The 18,503-nt window shown below is 51.7% G+C and overlaps 1 protein-coding gene and 1 long non-coding RNA gene across 2 annotated transcripts in view; one reads left to right on the top strand and one right to left on the bottom strand.

Moving 5' to 3' along the window:
- LOC116566545 overlaps positions 1-18,494 on the bottom strand; it is a 24,157-nt gene extending 5,663 nt beyond the window's left edge. Inside the window, exon 1 of the long non-coding RNA XR_004275902.1 lies at positions 18,269-18,494. This is a non-coding gene — a long non-coding RNA (uncharacterized LOC116566545). The remainder of the gene's footprint in view (positions 1-18,268) is intronic.
- FCN3 (ficolin 3) lies at positions 4,902-18,160 on the top strand. The gene is made up of 13 exons (XM_032301008.1): positions 4,902-5,060; positions 5,550-5,717; positions 5,818-5,889; positions 6,395-6,439; positions 8,307-8,451; positions 14,218-14,321; positions 14,598-14,693; positions 15,030-15,074; positions 15,384-15,416; positions 15,645-15,772; positions 16,164-16,293; positions 16,396-16,530; positions 17,796-18,160. The coding sequence occupies exons 1-13, from the start codon at positions 4,973-4,975 to the stop codon at positions 18,035-18,037; spliced, it is 1,431 nt and encodes a 476-aa protein (XP_032156899.1). The 5' UTR covers positions 4,902-4,972; the 3' UTR covers positions 18,038-18,160.
- Positions 18,495-18,503: the final 9 nt, after the last annotated feature.

Below are 18,503 nucleotides of genomic sequence, written 5' to 3'. Positions count from 1 at the left end.
TAAAAAAAAAAAAAAAAAAAAAAAAAAAAAAGTGGATGATAAGAAACTTCTGTGGATTAAAAGAACTTGTTCTAACGCAATGCAAAGAAACTAAGAACTTTGAAAAAAGGTTTGACGAAATGTTAACAAAAATACACAATTTAGAGAGAAATATAAGTGAATTAATGGAGCTGAAAAACACAACACGAGAACTTCACAAAGTATGCACAAGTTTTAACAGCTGAATTGATCAAGCAGAAGAAAAGATATCAGAGGTCGAAGACCAACTTAATAAAACGAGAAGACGAGATTAGAGAAAAAAAAAGGTTAAAAAGGAATGAGCAAAGTCTCCAAGAAATATGGGACTATGTGAAAAGACCTAATCTATGTTTGATAGGTGTACCTGAATGTGACGAAGAGAATCAATCCAAGCTGGAAAATACGCTTCAGGATATTATTCATGAAAACTTTCTCAACCTAGCAAGGCAGGACAATATTCAACTCCAGGTAATACAGAGAACACCACAAAGATATTCCTCAAGAAGACCAACCTCAAGGCACATAATCACCAGATTCACCAGGGTTGAAATTAAAGAGAAAATACTGAGGGCACCCAGAGAGAAAGATCAGGTTACCCATAAAGGGAAGCCTATCAGACTCACAGCAGATCTCTCAGCAGAAACCCTACAAGCCAGAAGAGAGTGGAGGCCAATATTCACCTTCTTTAAGGAAAGTATTTTTTTTTTTTTGAGACGGAGTTTCGCTCTCGTTACCCAGGCTGGAGTGCAATGGCGCGATCTTGGCTCACCGCAACCTCCACCTCCTGGGTTCAGGCAATTCTCCTGCCTCAGCCTCCTGAGTAGCTGGGATTACAGGCACGCGCCACCATGCCCAGCTAATTTTTTGTAGTTTTAGTAGAGACGGGGTTTCACCATGTTGACCAGGATGGTCTCGATCTCTTGACCTCGTGATCCACCCGCCTCGGCCTCCCAAAGTGCTGGGACTACAGGCGTGAGCCACCGCGCCCGGCCCAAAGAAAAGAACTTTCAACCCAGAATTTTACATCCAGCCAAACTAAGCTTCATAAGCGAAGGAAAAATAAAATCTTTCGTGAACAAGCAAGCACTCAGAGATTTCATCACCACCAGGCCTGCTTTACAAGAGCTTCTGAAAGAACCACTACAAATAGAAAGGAACAACCAGTATCAGCCTTGCTAAAAAATACCAAAAAATAAAGAGGATCAACATAATTAAGAACTTACATCAACTAATGGGCAAAACAGCCAGCTAACATTAAATGGCAGTATTAAACTCACATATATTATTATTAATTCTAAATTTAAACCGACTAAATCCCCCAATCCAATGACACAGACAGGCAAAATACGCCAAGACCCATTCGTATGCTACATCCTGACCCATCTCACATGCAAGGATACACAAAGACTCAAAGGGATGGAGAAAGATTTACCAACCAAATGGAGAGCAAAAATAAATAAATAGAAAGCAGGAGTTGCAATTTTTGCTGATAAAATAGACTTTAAAGCAACAAAGATCAAAAGAAGCAAAGAAGGATATTACATAATGATAACAGGATCAATGTAATAAGAAGAGCTAAAGATCCTAAATATATACGCACCCAGTACAGGAATACCCAGATATATAAGACTTATAAAGAGACTTAGATTCCCACACAATAATAGTGGGAGACTTCAACATCAATATTAGACAGAAAGTTAACAACGATATCCAGGACTTGAACTCAGATCCAGAACAAGTAGACTTAATTAACATTTATAGAACTCTCCGCTTTAAATACACAAAATATACACTCTTATCAGTACTACATCACATCTATTTACAGGTTTAAATGAAATATTGTTTGGCTGCTTGTTAGTTATTTTCTTCCCTCATTTTTTTTTCATGTCTCTATTATTAAACACAATTACAGGCATACCCATTTTTAGACTGCATTCTAGCCCGGGCAACAAAGCAACACCCCTGTTCTCTCTCCCTCTTCCTCTTCCTCTTTCTTCCTCTCCTTCATTCTTTTTTTAAATTTATTTATTCTTTCTTTTTCTTTCTTTCTCTCTTTCTTCTTCTAAAAAAGAAAAAAGAAAATGTCTCAGGAAAAATGACATATTTTGAGCTAAATGAAAATGAACATACAACTTATAAAAAATGTCCGGGTGCAGCAAAATTGGTGTTTAGAAAGAAAGTCATAATATTCACTGCATATGTGAGCAAAGAAAAAAGATCTACAATCAATAATTCAAACTTACACTTCAGGAAACTCAAAAAACAAGAGCAAATTAAATTTAAAGTGAGTGGAAGACAAGAAGCTATAAAATTAGAGGAGAATTCAAGGAAATGGAAAACCAGAAATCAATAGAGAAAAATCAACAAAACCAAAAGCGAATTCTTTAAAATCATCAATAAAATTGATAAACAAAAAATAAAAAATAAACAAACAAAAAAAACATTAGCAGGATGTGGTGGCACATGCCTGTAATCTCAGAATCTCAACTACTTGGGAGGCTGAGGCACAAGAATCACTTGAACCTGGGAGGTGGAGGTTGCAGTGAGCTGAGATGGTGCCACTGCACTCCAGCCTGGGCGACAGAGCGAGACTTAGTCTCAAAAACACAAAAAGAAAAAAAGAAAGTTGTTAACTGGAAGAGACATGGTCAAATCCGTGATTTGTGAGGGCCAGCATGGGAGGGGCCTGGAAGGTGAGATGCAGTGAGGCCTGCAGAGGGGACACAAGGGGACGGAACCCAAAGGATTTTAATCTGGAGGCTCATACAGAGAGAGGGCTGAAGATGAGACTTGGTTTCCAACCTGGGTGACTAGGGGGATGATGGGGCCTCCCTGAGTGGGGAAGAGACTAGGCAGTTTGGGGAGCCTCAGAGACGCTCAGGAGGACGTGCCAGAAGCTGGTGGACCCATGGGAGGCACAGCACAGATCGTGGCCTCTAGCATTATTCAGTCCTAGCTTTATATCCTGGCCTGCTGTATTGAAACCCTGTGCCCTTGAGCAGCCTGCAAATGGGAGATGACAAAACCCATGCCTAGAGGATAGCTGTGGACATTAGATGAAGCTGCATGTAAAAGCTCTCAAAATGTACATTCTGCTAGTAAGGGGTCAATAATTGCTAGCTATATATTATCAGTTGCAGATGTGGCAGCTGTGAAGCCAGAACTGGCCTGGAGATGACTGAGGGACCTGTTGGCTTTTAAAAAAAAAACTTTTTTTTTTTGAGATGGAGTCTTGTTCTGTCCCCAGGCTGGAGTGCAGAGGTGCTATCTCGGCTCACTACAGCCTCCACCTGGGTTCAAGTGATTCTCCTGCCTCAGCCTCCCGAGTAGCTGGGATTACAGGCTCCTGCCACCACACCCAGCTAATTTTTGTATTTTTAGTAGAGATGGGGTTTCACCATGTTGGCCATCTTGAACTCCTGAACTTGTGATCTGCCTGCCTTGGCCTCCCAAAGTGCTGGGATTACAGGCGTGAGCCACCGTGCCCGGCCTAAAAGTAAACTTTTTATTATAGGTGCATAGTAGATGCACATATTTATTGGGATACATGACCTGTTGGCATTCATTCAAGACAGAGTTTTGCTCTGACATGCAGGCGGGAGTGCGATGCCATGATCATGGCTCGCTACAGCCTCAAATCCCTGGGCTCAAGTGATCCTCCTGCCTCAGCTGTTGGCTTTTTTTTTTTTTTTTTTTTGTTAGAGATGGAGTTTCGCTCTTGTTACCCAGGCTGGAGGGCAATGGCGCGATCTCGGCTCACCGCAACCTCCGCCTCCTGGGTTCAGGCAATTCTCCTGCCTCAGCCTCCTGAGTAGCTGGGATTACAGGCACACGCCACCATGCCCAGCTAATTTTTTGTATTTTTAGTAGAGACGGGGTTTCACCATGTTGACCAGGATGGTCTCGATCTCTTGACCTTGTGATCCACCCGCCTCGGCCTCCCAAAGTGCTGGGATTACAGGCTTGAGCCACCGCGCCCGGCCTAGCTGTTGGCTTTTAAATGGGGACCGATAGCAGTGGAATGTCCAGGTTGAGCCCAGGAGAGTGTGGAACAGGGTTTGGAACTAACCTGGGCCAGCACTGATTAAGAGGCTTAGGGAAGCAGATGCGGGAAGGAGGGGAGAGGTGGGAGAAGGAAGAGGAAGAAGAGGAAATGTCCCCTAAGGAACTCGAGGAGAACCAAAAGAGGCTGGTGCCAGGGCAGGAGTGGTGGCCGTGGGGAAGGCTGCGGAGAGGCCCAGTTGGCCTAGTAATGGAGTCACCCTTGATTTGGCCAGAGGGTGTGGTAGGCCGGAGGCAGACGCATCGGATGAGGGGTAGAAGGGAGAAGGGTGGAGGGGTGAAGTGAATGAAGAGGGAGCATGGGAGCTGAGCTTGGGTAGCCAGAGGGCAGGAGCCAGCTGGCACCCATCCCAGCGGTCATATGGGGCCTGGGTGGAGGGTGTACTCGACAAAGCAGTGCCTGCACCGAGCCCTGAAGGCAGGGAAGTGACCTCTGCTTGCGAAATAATGTTCAAATCCAATTTTTTGCCACTGCCTCTTTCTGTGACCTTGAACGAGTCATTCATCTTGTCTGAGCCCCAGTTTCCTCACCTGTGAAGCAGGGATAAAAGCAGTCGCTATTTACCGGAGTTTTCATGAAGCTGCCCTTGGGGGCACACAGTAACCACGTCGGCCACCAGTCCAGGACACCGCCCGCTTTAGTCCAAGCCCCGCCCCAGACCCCCGAATTCACCCGGCCGCGCGCACTAGCCACGCCACGAACTGGCCCCGCCTTCACCTGGCTCCGCCCCGACCGATGAGCCCTGTCCCACCTGCCACTCCCACTGGCCACGCCCCCACCTGGCCACGCCCCTGTTGCCCAGGTCTCTCTCCCCGCACTCTCCGCGGAGCCCAATCTGGGACCGACGCGCCTCGCCGCTGGCCGCCGACCCCGGCCCCTGCCCCCGAGCCCATGGAGGCGCCGGGACCCCGCGCCGTGAGGACTGTGCTCTGTGGCGGCTGCTGCTGGCTCCTCCTGTGTGCCCAGCTGGCTGTGGCTGGTAACGCGCGGCAGGGTCTGGTTAGGGGCCCGACAGGGGCTGGTGGAGCCTGCCCCTCAGCCAGCCGCCTCCCCAGGAGCAGCCTGGGCTTGAGGGGAGGCGGCTTTCCGGATGAGAGCAGGCCTCCAGAGGTGGGAGAGGGGGCTCTAGCTCTGTGTGGAGCCCCCTGTGTAAATATAGGCCCCAGGTATGGGGGCCTAGGGAGCTTCAGGTGGTCTGGGGGAGGAATCTCCAACTGACTCTGGGAACCTCAGGTGTATGCAAATGAAGGGGCCCTGGGTGAATGTGGGGAGGCTCTAGACGTGTGTAGACATGTTCTGTGGGAGCTCCAGGTGTGCGCTGGGGCTTGGGGATCCAGGGGCAAGTGTATGTGAGAGCCCAGACGTGTGCAGAGGGGCAAGGGCCTCTGGAGTGTTGAGTCAGAGGATGGGCGAGTGCCACAACTTGGTTTCGAGGAGTTGCTCCCTTCCCATTCTACCGCACTCCCAGGTAAAGGAGCTCGAGGCTTTGGGCGGGGAGCCCTGATCCGCCTGAACATCTGGCCAGCGGTCCAAGGGGGCTGCAAACAGCTGGAGGTCTGTGAGCACTGCGTGGAGGGAGACAGAGCGAGCAATCTCTCCGGCTGCGTGTGGGAGCAGTGCCGGCCAGAAGAGCCAGGTATGGAGCTGAGACCCCCCCAGGTTCAGTGCCCCCAGCTCTGAACCCCAAGGCCCTGGCCCCTCTCCCCAAACCTCTCCCCTGCACCTTCTCCCACCAGGACACTGTGTGGCCCAAGCTGAGGTGGTCAAGGAAGGTTGCTCCACCTACAACCGCTCAGAGGCATGTCCAGGTAAGGGGGTTCTTGAGCGGAAGCCAAGTTGCATGAGTCTCCCCAGCCACAGCCTGTCCCCCAGGAGGAAACAGCCTCTCTTGGGGAGTGGACTATGCTCACCAATACCTGGGCCCAGTATCACTTCTGCCTTTAGCTCACTGAGAAGTCCCCTCCTCTCTCTGCCTGTTTCCTTATCTGAAAATCCGTACAGGTGTGTGGAGGGGATGGGAGCGTTAGCTCTTCTAGTTTAGGCATAGCAAGGACTTTGGAAGTTCAGAGGGAATGAGAGGGGGTGCTTCCTGGAGGAAATGGCATCAGCGATGAGCCTCAAATGTAGAGATGGAGAGAGCACATCTGGTGGAGGGAATTGTGTGATTGAGGCTTGATTGAAGTATGTTGGATGTCTGGAGTGGGGACAGGGCTGCATCGGAATGGAAAGTTTAATGGTGAGTGGGGTCTGGGGTCTTGATGGGGGAGTCGGAGGTAGGAAGGCTGCTTTCTTATGAATTCCCTGTCTCCTTAGCTGCTCACCACCACCCCACCTATGAACCGAAGACAGTCACAACAGGTGGGTACTTCCTGGGGCCGGGGGAGTGGGAGGAGCAGAGGTGCAGAGGAAGACAGCTCTGGGCTCAAGCACCAATATGCCCTGTGACCTCGGCCCTGCGCCTTCTCCTTTGGAGCCTGTCTCTGCATCTATAAAATGGGTTGAATGATGCCTTCCTCACAGAGTTGCTGTGTGGGTTTTATGAGAAGTTGTACGGTGCCCACTTCAGTGTCTGACTCACTGAAGGCGATCAAGAAATGACAGTTCCCATCCCTCCTCCCCATCGCCAGTTCTGGGAATGCAAGATGACTCCTAGGGATTTGTCTTTGGAGGTGGGGGTGTGCAGCTCAAATTGCACAGGAGACATCCTCGGTGCCCACCTACTGCACCCTCCAGACCCAGAGAGGGTCACAAGGCAGATTTCTGGTAGAGCAGAGGAAAGAACCCCACCCCTTGCTTCCCACTGCCTCTCAGAGGCTGGAGGTCACCAGACTTGGCAGGGATGGCTGAAGAGGCCCTTGGTTAATTAAAGCCAGAAACCGATCTCAGAAGCTGAATTATTGATGGCTCACCTCCCTCAGCTGGAGCCCCAGATCGGCCTCATGCAGCTCATTTCTCCCTTCTTCTGCTCCTCATCCCCCAGCTTCCTTCTCTGGGGCTCCCTGAGCAGGAGCTGGGACCATTGTTTGCCCTTCATATTCTCAGACTCCTTCCACCCCTTATACCTTCTGGGAAATGGTCCCAGCTGAGGCTATACCCTTTCCACTGTCCCAGAATGATGTTCCATCCACCAGCCCTGCCCTGCTCTGGGCACCTGGCGCAGGGCCTGAAATCGAATACCTGCTGGGAGTGGACAGGTACCGTGGCACAGCTGGGAGCCACCAAGGCATAGCCTGGCAACTGTGACCCTAAGGCTTTACCCTCCATGAGGCAGAGGAAATGGTCAGGGGACCCTGTGTGTGTCCTGTGAGGTAACTTTGGCCAAGCTTGTCCCTCAGCTGTATTCCCCCTAACACACGCTGTCCAGTCCCCACCCACCCACTTAGCAGGGTGAGAGTTGGGGCCTCCACTTCTCCCCCTGCTTCTTCCTTCTCTGAGGGCTCTGACATTGGGTAACACTGGGGTCTCAGGGCTTAGGAATCCTGAAAAGAGGCTATATCATCTCCATCTTGGCTCTGAACCCTGAGGTCCAAGGCTGAAAGGAATTCTGAGTGGGGTCTGGATGTCTGAGTTCTGGATCTGTCCTCACCCTATTGGGCTAGTGAGGCCCAGGGAGGCTGGGAGCTCAGTCACTCTAGTCCAAGCCACCTATTGGACCCATGTGATCACAAGGGCCAGAGAGAATGGGCATGGCATAAAAGCCACAGAGCTCATGCCTGTAATCCCAGCACTTTGGGAGGTGGAGGTGGGTAGATCATGAGGTCAGGAGTTCGAGACCAGCCTGACCAACAAGGTGATACCCTGTCTCTACTAAAAATACAAAAAAATTAGCTGGACGTGGTGGCACGTGCCTATAATCCCAGCTACTCAGTAAGCTGAGGCAGGAGAATCACTTGAACCTGGGAGGCGGAGGTTGCAGTGAGCCGAGATTGTGCCTCTGCACTCCAGCCTGGGCACAGAGTGAAACGCATCTCAAAAAAAAAAATGCCACAGAGCAAGCCAGGAGCAGAACCAGGGCTGGACAGTGCCTCACCCTCCCACACCACTGTCCCTCCCACCAGGCACTTCCCAGCTGCCTGTGGGATCTGGACTAGACTTCTGAGCACAGGGTTTAAGGACCCCATATTGAGGACCAGGGCCTCCAGGTTACCTGTGCCGGTTATAGGGTGGGACTGGGATTCCGGTTCACAGTGGCTGCTATGATCCCTACCCTGCCTCACCCTTGCAGGGAGCCCCCTAGTCCCTGAGGCCCACAGCCCTGGATTTGATGGAGCCAGCTTTATTGGAGGCGTCGTGCTGGTGTTGAGCCTACAGGCAGTGGCTTTCTTTGTGCTGCGCTTTCTCAAGGCCAAGGACAGCACCTACCAAACACTGTGAGTACCTGGCCAGCAGCGAGTACCTGAGTCCCAGCTCACCTCCTGGCTCCTGCCCGCCATTCCCCTTCAGTACCCAGGGAGCTGTCTCCTCCATGGACAGCCCTCAGGAAGGTGACAGCATCCCCCATGTGAGCCACACCCCCTTTCTCTCCTGCAGTTGGGAGGCTTTCTCTGTCCGGTGTTGGCTGGGACCAGGACTTAGCCTGGGCTGGTGTCTGGGAGCCCAGCTGAGCCCACCTGTGTCTTTTCCCCTCATGCTGCCAGCAGGGAAGAGAACCAGTAGGTACCAGCCCAGGCAAGCCTGTGGCCCACATTTCTGTGGCTGTGGGCAGGAGCCGGGCTGTGTGTCTAGTTTGGATTTGCTCTGGAAGGGAGCTGTGCCTGGGGCCCTCTGTGTGCCGTGTGTGCTGTGGGGTGGGTCGTTGCAGCCTGTGTTAAAGTGTTTGTTCTTCCTCTGCTGTCTCCCCTCTGGAGGCAGGGGGTCCTTGGCTGGCTAAGGCAGGGTCACCTTCCTCAGTGTCCTCTGTGGCCTCTGCAGAATCTGACTCTCTTGGGCCTGGACTCCATCCTGAGGGGAAAGGAGGATGCGGAGGCTGGCCTCTTGGCCCCCTTGTGGGCAAGCAGGAGGCGGGGGTGGGAAAAACTCTGGCCACAAATTTTTGGCTCCTGCGGGCACCAAGCAGGCTCAGTGCGCAATGCCTGACATCTCCTCCTGTCCTCGGCCTGGAACCCACAGCTGAGAACATCCCTCAACCGCCTCATCTCCATCATCCCTGCTGGGCCCCTCAGCCTGGCACTGGGTTGTGTGCCTGCCTCTTCCCACCAACTGGCCTGGGTATTGCCCCCAAATAAAGGAACTCTGCACTGCGCTTCATGTCCTGTGTTGGGCTGTGTGTAGATTGGATGGGGGGAGAGTATGGCCACTGTCCTCTTTTTGACAGGAATTCCATCTAGGACTGTTGCTGTCACCTGTTAAAATATTTCTGGCTGGGCACAGTGGCTGACGCCTGTTATCCCAGCACTTTGGGAGGCCGAGGCGGGCAGCTCACCTGAGGTCAGGAGTTCAAGAACAGTCTGGCTAACATAGTGAAATCCTGTTTCTACTAAAAATACAAAACGTTAGCCAGATGAGGTGGTGCATTCCTGTAATCCCAGCTACTCAGGAAGCTGAGGCAGGAGAATCACTTGAACCTGGGAGGCGAAGGTTGCAATGAACTGAGATCGCACCATTACACTCCAGCTTGGGCAACAAGAGCGAAACTCCGTCTCAAAATATATGTATTTTTTCATCTTTGACACCTGCTTAACCCCACTCTCTCCCCCTTTACAGATGAGGGTACGGAGACTCAGGTAAGTACATGTGCTCAAGTCACACAGCTGGACAGAGCAGGGCTGGGGTTTCAATTCAGGCCTTTCTGGGCCGGGCGTCCTAGCCCATGCCTATCATTTCAGCCCTTTGGGAGGCTGAGGCAGGTGGATTGCTTGAGTCCAGGAGACCAGCCTGGGCAACATAGTTGAGACCCCATCAATAAAAAGGAAAATAATAAAAAATAAAATTAATTCAGACTTTTCTGACTCCAGTGAGCAGAACTGCATTCTGGAGGCATCTCCAGGCTCTCTCGGCCTCCTGCAGTTAGGTTTCTGCCCAGTGCCGAGGTGGAAAGGCCCCCTGGGACTCCGGAGCAGCCATTTCTGGCCTTCCTCTCTCAGGATCTCTTGGGAAGCCCCGCCTCCTGTCCCCGGGCACAGAAGTCTTCCCTGATTTCTCTGACGCTTGCCGGAAGCCAGGCATGTAGCTGCGAGTCTTAAAACTTTTTATTTACTTTTTCTTTTCCTTTTTTTTTTTCTGAGACAGTCACGCTATGTCACCCAAGCTAGAGTAGAGGGGTGAGATCTCAGCTCACTGCAGCCTCCACCTCCCACTGCCAACCACAGTCCACCTCCTCACCCCCCTCACACCCTCACTTCCGCCAAAGCGCCCAGCCTCTGGAAATCAGCCTCGACTTTGTGCACTCCTCCAGCTCCCTAGAGCCCTGCTGCCTCCCCCATCTGCCTTGCCTTCTCTCTTCTCTAGGCTTCCACATGAGCAGCTCCTCCTGCCTGGGCCACCCTGCCCTTGTTTCTCCCCCAGCACAAGTTTTCTTCTTCATCCTCCTCCTTCATTGGATGCTTTCTTTTTCTTGCAAAAGTACTAAATGCCTGTGAGGATTTGAAAAAGGACTATACAGAAGTTTATATGAAGAATGAGAATCGGGCTGGGTGTGGTGGCTCATGCTTGTAATTCCAGCACTTTGGGAGGCCAACGCAGGAGGATCACTTGAGCTCAGGAGTTGGAGACCAGCCTGGGCAGCATGGCGAAACCCTGTCTCTACTAAAAATACAAAAATTAGCCAGGCGTGATGGTATATGCCTGTAGTCCCAGGTACTCAGGAAGCTGAGGTGGGAGGATCACTTGAGCCCAGGAGGTCCAGGCTGCAGTGAACCAAAATCATGCCACTGCACTCCAGCCTGGGTGACAGGGTGAGACCCTCTATTTATTTAAAAAAAAAAAAAAAACTGGCTGGGCATGATGGCTCATGCCTGTAATCCCAGCACTTTAGGAGGCCAAGGTGGGCAGATCACAAGGTGAGGAGCTCAAGACCAGCCTGGCCAATATGGTGAAACCCTGTCTCTAATAAAAATACAAAAATTAGCCGGGCGTGGTGGTGGGTGCCTGTAGTCCCAGCTACTCGGGAGGCTGAGGCAGTAGAATTTCTTGAATCTGGGAGGCAGAGGTTGCAGTGAGCGGAGAATGTGCCATTGCACTCCAGCCTGGGCGACAGAGTGAGCCTCCATCTCAAAAAAAAAAAAAAAAAAGAACTGGCCAGAAGGTACAGTGGCTCACACTTGTAATTTCAGCACTTTGGGAAACTGAGGTGGGATGATTGCTTGAAGCCAAGAGTTTGAGACCAGCCTGGGCAATATGGTGAGAACCCATCTCAACAAAAAATAAAAATTTAGGCCAGGCGCAGTGGCTCACACCTGTAATACCAGTACTTTGGGAGGCTGAGGCAGGTGGATCACTTGAGGTCAGGAGTTTGAGACCAGCTAGACCAACATAATGAAACCCAATCTCTACTAAAAATATAAAAATTACCTGTACATGCTGGTGCACACCTGTAATCCCAGCTACTTGGGAGACTGAGGCAGGAGACTCACTTGAATCCAGGAGGTGGAGGTTAAAGTGAACTGAGATAGAGTCACTGCACTCCAGCCTGGGCAACACAGCAAGACTGTGTCTCAAAATAAATAAATAAATAAAAATAAAAATAAAAATAAAAATTTAGCCCGGTGTGGTGGCTCTGCCTGTGTGTGGTTCCAGCTACCTGGGAGACTGAGGAGGGAGGACTGCTTGAGCCCAGGAGGGGGGCGCTGCAGTGAGCTGTGATCGCACCACTGCACCCCAGCCTGGGCAACAGAGTGAGATCATGTCTCAGAAAATAAATAAATTAAAAAAAGTGAGAACTACCCCTCTCCCTGGTCCTACTCTCCAGAATAGCCACAATTCACAAAGTCTGTGTCAGATCTTTTTCTGTGAATTTACAACATCTATATACACACACCTCTAGCATTTTAAAAATATGAAGTGGAATAACGCTGTGCATACTGTTCTGTACTTTGCCCCTCTCATTTTAGATCAGACTCAACTCACCCTATGACTTGTCTGAACGGCCCTAACTCATGTGAATTCCATCAATGGCTGGCTGGGTCATTTCCACGTTGATGCTTACAAATAGCACTGTGGCAAACAGGCTTGTCTGCAGATCTTAGCACACTCGTGGGACAGTCTGAGGAAGACAGATCCTAGAGCTGGAATTGCCGAGTCTCAGGGCATCCCTCTCATGGACACATTCTATTGGGCAAACACAGCCTCCACTTCCCCTGACGTCTCTTGCACCTCAGCCCTCCCCACAAACACCAGGGAGGTGAAGAGCGGGCCTTCAGGGAGCGTTTGCTGAATGAGTGAATGAACGAATGAGCCCTTCCTCTCCTCCCTTATCACCTGAGGTCCCTCTCCAGCTCAGGCCTCATCCTTCACATCTGGACCCTGGCTGCCACATCCTTGCTGGCCTCCCAGGCTCCCTGCATCGGCTTCCCGCCCAATTGCCTACATTAGCAGCTGTTTCCTAGGCTTTATGGAACTCAAAATTGAGCATGGAGTCACTTTCTTTTCTTTTCTTTCTTTCTTTTTTTTTTTTTGAGATGGAGTTTCGCTCTTGTGGCCCAGGCTGGAGTGCAATGGCCCGATCTTGGCTCACAGCAACCTCTGCCTCCTGGGTTCAAGCAATTCTCCTGCCTCAACCTCCCGAGTAGCTGGAATTACAGGCATGCCTCACCACACCCGACTAATTTTGTATTTTTAGTAGAGACGGGGTTTCTCCATCTTTGTCAGGCTAGTCTTAAACTCCGAACCTCAGGTGATCCACCCACCTCAGCCTCCCAAACTGCTGGGATTACAGGCTTGAGCCACCGCGCCCAGCCTGGAGTCACTTTTTTTTTTTTTGAGTCGGAGTCTTGCTCTGTCACCCAGGCTGGAGTAGTGCAGTGCCACAATCTTGGCTCACTGAAACCTCTGACTGCCTGGTTCAAGCGATTCTCCTGCCTCAGCCTCCTGAGTAGCTGGGATTACAGGCACCTGCCACCACGCCCAGCTAATTTTTGTATTTTTAGTAGAGACAGGGTTTCACCATGTTGACCAGGATGGTCTTGATCTCCTGACCTCGTGATCCACCTGCCTAGGCCTCCCAAAGTGCTGGGATTATAGACATGAGCCACTGCATCTGGCCTGGAGTCACTTTCTCAATGGTGCTTTTCCCTGGTTGGGGCATGGGACTTGGGTAAAAGCTCTGTGGCTCTCAGCATACAAGTGCCAGAGAGAACAGAAGGCATGTCCCATCCTGGCCCTCAGTCTCTCTTTCCTTATTCATTTAACTCCTTTTTGTTGAGCACCCATTTTGTACCAGGCCCATAACACAATAATAAGGGCTAAGAGCGAGTCTGCATAAGGATTGGAGGTGACATCAGTATGATGCTGCAATGCAGTAGCTGCCCAGTAAATGGTAGCAGCAGTCACTATTCATAGCATTGACAAGGATCAGGGAAGGATTCCCAGCAGAGACTGTTGTAGAGCTGGACCTTCATGGACAGATGAGGCTTCACAGGTAGAGATGACTGTGAACGTAGAGGTCTGGAGAGGTGGCTGGGGAACCCTGAAAGCCAGGATAAGAAGTTGGACTCCAGCAGGGCGTGGTGGCTCATGCCTGTAATCCCAGCACTTTGGGAGGCTGGGATGGGTGAATCACCTAAGGTCAGGAGTTCAAGACCAGCCTGGCCAACATGGCGAAACCCCACCTGTACTTAAAAAAAAAAAAATACAATAAATGAGCTGGGCATGGTGGCAGGCGCCTGTAATCCCAGCTACTCAGGAGGCTGAGGCAGGAGAATCACTTGAACCTGGGAGGCAGAGGTTGTAGTGAGCTGAGATCTACTCCAGCCTGGGCAACAAGAGTGAAACTCCGTCTCAAAAAAAAAAAAAATTGGACTCCATCCTAGTTGGATAGGGCAGGGATAATGCCCTTTCTCTCTGGGGCTGTGGGAGGAAATACCGCCACCCTCTGCTGGCTCCAGTCTGGGTGGGGTGTCTCTGGAGGACAATGGGAGGAAGTCTTGCTGCATGTCCTCCCACCACCCTGGATCCCTTATAATCTGGCATCCTTCTCCCAGTGGCCCCAGCATGATGGGCCTACTACGGATCCTGCTCTCCCTGTGGCTCCTCCTGCTTGGGGGGCCTGCCTGCCTAAAGACCCAGGACCACCCCAGCTGCCCAGGTAGGCACCTAGGGTGCCCTCCTCACCAAGCCACTCCTCATTCCCTCCCTGGGTGTCCCCTGACCAAGGCTCATCAGCCTCAAGCAGCAGGGTGGGAGTTTCATAATCTGGGCTCTGCATGTAAATATATGCAAATGAATGTAAAGCATGTGAAAGCTTGCTAGCTCAGGAGACAAGCATCCTGACAGTGGGAATCTGAGAAACAGGAAGAGAACTGCAGAGGGGTCTGGAAGAGACAGCCCATCCTGTGCCCACTCTGCCTGTGTCTCCCTGTAGGACCCAGGGAACTGGAAGCCAGCAAAGTTGTCCTCCTGCCCAGTTGTCCTGGAGCTCCAGGAAGTCCTGGGGAGAAGGGGGCCCCAGGTCCTCAAGGTGAGAGAGGTGGGGAGTGGGCTGGGAACGGGGAAGGCAGGAATGCAGCAACTTCTGTCTGTGCTGAGGGGCCACCACAAAGGAGCAAGGAAACTACTCTGTGCCAGCTCCAGGCTGGGCACCCCGCATCCTAAGATCAACTCTGCCAGGTAGGTGGTTTCATCCTCATTCTGCTGAGGAGGAAAGGGAGGTTCAGAGAGCATAAAATATTTACCCACAGTCACAGAGTGAGTGAAGGGTGACACTGGCATTTGACCTCTGGCTCCAAGTCTCCTGTTTCTTTTTGGTCCTGGGCATGGGGTGGGACTTAGGGCATCTGTGCCTCTGACATTTCAGGACAACCTGGACCACCTGGCAAGATGGGCCCCAAGGGTGAGCCAGGTGAGTATGTGGGGCTGGAGGCCTCCCCCCTTTCTTTGCTTCTGTTCCTGGACTCTAGAGTGGGGTCTCTGCTTGGCTGCTGCGCCTATCATGGCCTTCTTACAGGGGAAGGGAAGGCTGGGAGGACGGGGAAGAATTGGGAGAAGGGCCTGGGTACCCTATGATGGTCCTCCCATGGGGGACGGAAGGCTGGGAGGAGTGGGGAGGATTTGGAGAAGGGCCTGGGTACCCTTTCCACTGGTGGTTCATGGGCACTCCCATGGGGATGCTCAGACCTCTCAGCCAACTCTTGATTCTTCTCTGGGGCAGGAGATCCAGCAAACCTGCTCCGGTGCCAGGAAGGTGAGGCAGCCCTCGCAGGAGCCAGGAACTTGGGATCACGCCGTGTCGGGTGTTGGCGGACCCCCAAGTGTGGCCAAGCCCCTCCCCACAGCCTCCTTAGAACCGCTCTTGAGGGACCTGAAGAAGCCAAGAGGGCCCCTAGAGTCCCGCACTTGTTCCAGTGCCTGGTGGTGGGGGTCGGGGAATAACCTGGGTGCCCCCTCCCTCAGCCCATCTCCTCTTTGCCAGGCCCCAGAAACTGCAGGGAGCTGTTAAGCCAGGGTGCCACCTTGAGTGGCTGGTACCATCTGTGTCTACCTGGGGGCAGGGCCCTCCGAGTCTTTTGTGACATGGACACCGAGGGGGGCGGCTGGCTGGTGAGTATCGGAGAATGGCCCAGTGATCACTTCTCCCCGTTGGCCCCTAGGAAGCAGGCCCATCAGAGCAGGCATTTCCTAGAGGAATTCACTGACAAATGTTTAGTGAGATTCCAATGGGTCCTGAAGAAGTATGAGGGCTTCAGAGAGGAGGTGCCATTTGAAAGGACCTTGAGTCGAGTACAGTAGCTCACGCTTGTAATCCAGGCTACTCGGGAGGCTGAGGCAGGAGATTCGCTTGAACCTGGGAGGGAGAGGTTGCAGTGAGTCGAGATCCAATCCCTCTTTGGCCCCAATTCAAAGAGAGAAAAGGTGTCCACACAGTTCCTGCACCCTCAGCTACCCGTGCCCAGCCTGGAGTAATAGCTGCTGTGCCCCCACTCCTCCCTAGGTGTTTCAGAGGCGCCAGGATGGTTCTGTGGATTTCTTCCGCTCTTGGTCCTCCTACAAAGCAGGTTTTGGGAACCAGGAGTCTGAATTCTGGCTGGGAAACGAGAATTTGCACCAGCTTACTCTCCAGGGTGAGTTCCCAGCAGAGTCTGGAAGTACTGTCTGCCATCCTGAGTCCCTGCCTCAATCCCCGGATCTGAGGATCACTCCATCCCTGCCTCGCCCGCTTCCAGGTACCTGGGAGCTTCGGGTAGAGCTGGAAGACTTTAATGGCAACCGTACTTTCGCCCAGTATGCAACCTTCCGCCTCCTCGGGGAGGTAGACCACTACCAGCTGGTGCTGGGCAAGTTTTCAGGGGGCACTGCAGGTGAGTGAGCCTAAGGAGAGCAGAGGAAGGAGGCTGGGTCCTTTCCCAGTGCTGCTACTGCCCCCATGAAGCACCCAGGCCAATCCCTTCTCCTCTGCGGGCCTTAGTTTCCCGCATCTGAGAAATGGCAATCATGAGACAGGATGGTGCAACAGTGAAGAATTTGGGTTCTGAAGGCAAACAGACCTGTATTTGAATCCATCTCTGCCACTTAGTACCTATATGACCTTGGGCAAGTCTTATCCCCCACTAAGCCTCAGTTTCCTCCTCTACAAAATGGGCAGGGAGGCCGGGCACAGTGGCTCATGCCTGTAATCCTAGCACTTTGGGAGGCTGAGGCGGGCAGATCACTTGGGGTCAGGAGTTCAAAACCAGCCCGCCCAACATGGTGAAAACCTGTCTCTACTAAAAATACAAAAAAATTAGCCAGAAGTGGTGTTGAGTGCCTAGAATCCCAGCTACTTGAGAGGCTGAAGCAAAAGAATCACTTAAACCCAAGAGGCGGAGGTTGCAGCAAGCTGAGATCGTGCCACTACACTCCAGCCTGGGCGTCAGAGCAAGACTGTCTCAAAAAAAAAAAAAAGAAAGAAAGAAAGAAAGAAAGAAAGAAAGAAAGGACAGGGAGGAAAAGAGGAGGTTGTGGGTACTGCCTGAGGCTCTGTTGAATGTTAGCATTCTCTGCTTTGGAAGAGGAACCAAGGAAATCTTCTTTCAGAGAAACAGTGACTGTTGGGGAGAGATTTAAAAGAGGGAAGTGGTTATGAGGGAGTGCCTCAGGGAACCCCCTTTCCTGCCCAGGCACCTAAGAGATTCCTCCCAGCTTTTCCTAGCAGAGTTGCTCAGGCTGGTTGGGAGCTGAGAGAAGACAAAGGAGCTAGAGGGAAGCTGAGGATTTTGGAGGGTGTAAGGGTGAAAAGCTGCTAGCTTTGCAGCCAGACAGTCAGTCCCAACTTCAAGTCCTGCTGTTGCTTTGGAGGCCAAGGTGGGCGGATCACCTGAGGTCGGGAGTTCAAGACCAGCCTGACCAACATGGTGAAACCCCGTCTTTATAAAAAAAAAAAAAAAAAAAAAAAAAAAAAAGTCCTGCTGTTTCTTTGACTAGCCTAGCCGAGTGACCCTGAGCAAACAACCTGGACCCTTGGTGCTGCTCACAGGGACTGATAAAATTCAATTCCTAGCTGCTTTGAGACTCGCATGGGATTATATCTCCAAAGGTGCCAGGCATGGAGCTGGGCACCAAGGTGCTTTCCATCCCCCCCTGCCAGGGGATTCCCTGAGCTTCCATAGTGGGAGGCCCTTTACCACCTATGACGCTGACCATGATTCGAGTGGGAGCAACTGTGCAGTGATTGTCCACGGTGCCTGGTGGTATGCATCCTGTTATCGATCCAATCTCAATGGTCCCTACGCAACGTCTGAGGCTGCTGCCCACAAATATGGCATTGACTGGGCCTCGGGCCGTGGTGTGGGCCACCCCTACCGCAGGGTTCGGATGATGCTTCGATAGGGCACTCTGGCAGCCAGTGCCCTTATCTCTCCTGTACAACTTCCAGACCCTCAGCCACCTCCCCTTTGCCAACCACCTCTGCTTGCCTGTCCACATTTTAAAATAAAATCATTTTAACCCTTTTAAGACTCTTCTAGTTACTGTGAAAAACTCTAGAGGGCAGACTAGGGACATAAGTTTCAGCTTGTGTCAGGAAGCTGGAAGGAAAGATGGAAAGGACAAGTTATTCACCCTGTGTCCCCAGTTCTTGATTTCAGGGTCCACTGAGGCTTATACCAGGTCATTAATTCACATAAGAAAGTTGTGGATTCTTGAGGATTTGAAGCTGAGAAGCTGTTGTAGCCCAAAGGGCTGGGGTTGTCTCCTTCAAGGGGTGGGTAAATAAATGTTTAGAAAGCCAGGCGAGGTGGCTCACACCCTGTAATCCCAGCACTTTCGGAGGCCGAGGCGGGCGGATCACGAGGTC

Source organism: Sapajus apella, unplaced genomic scaffold (genome assembly GCF_009761245.1).
Source record: "Sapajus apella isolate SASKATOON/1434 unplaced genomic scaffold, GSC_monkey_1.0 scaffold43, whole genome shotgun sequence".
Classification (NCBI taxonomy): Eukaryota; Metazoa; Chordata; class Mammalia; order Primates; family Cebidae; genus Sapajus; species Sapajus apella.
The sequence above is the reverse complement of the archived record's forward strand: the minus strand, read 5'-3'. Positions and strand labels throughout refer to the sequence as shown.

What these genes read in the sequence shown, in the direction of transcription:
- FCN3 (XM_032301008.1), top strand. Translation starts at nt 4,973, where the DNA reads ATGGAGGCGCCGGGACCCCGCGCCGTGAGGACTGTGCTCTGTGGCGGC. An exon ending in GGACCACCCCAGCTGCCCAG is followed by an intron (nt 14,322 to 14,597) that starts GTAGGCACCTAG and finishes GTCTCCCTGTAG; the next exon opens with GACCCAGGGAACTGGAAGCC. An exon ending in GGGCCCCAAGGGTGAGCCAG is followed by an intron (nt 15,075 to 15,383) that starts GTGAGTATGTGG and finishes TCTCTGGGGCAG; the next exon opens with GAGATCCAGCAAACCTGCTC.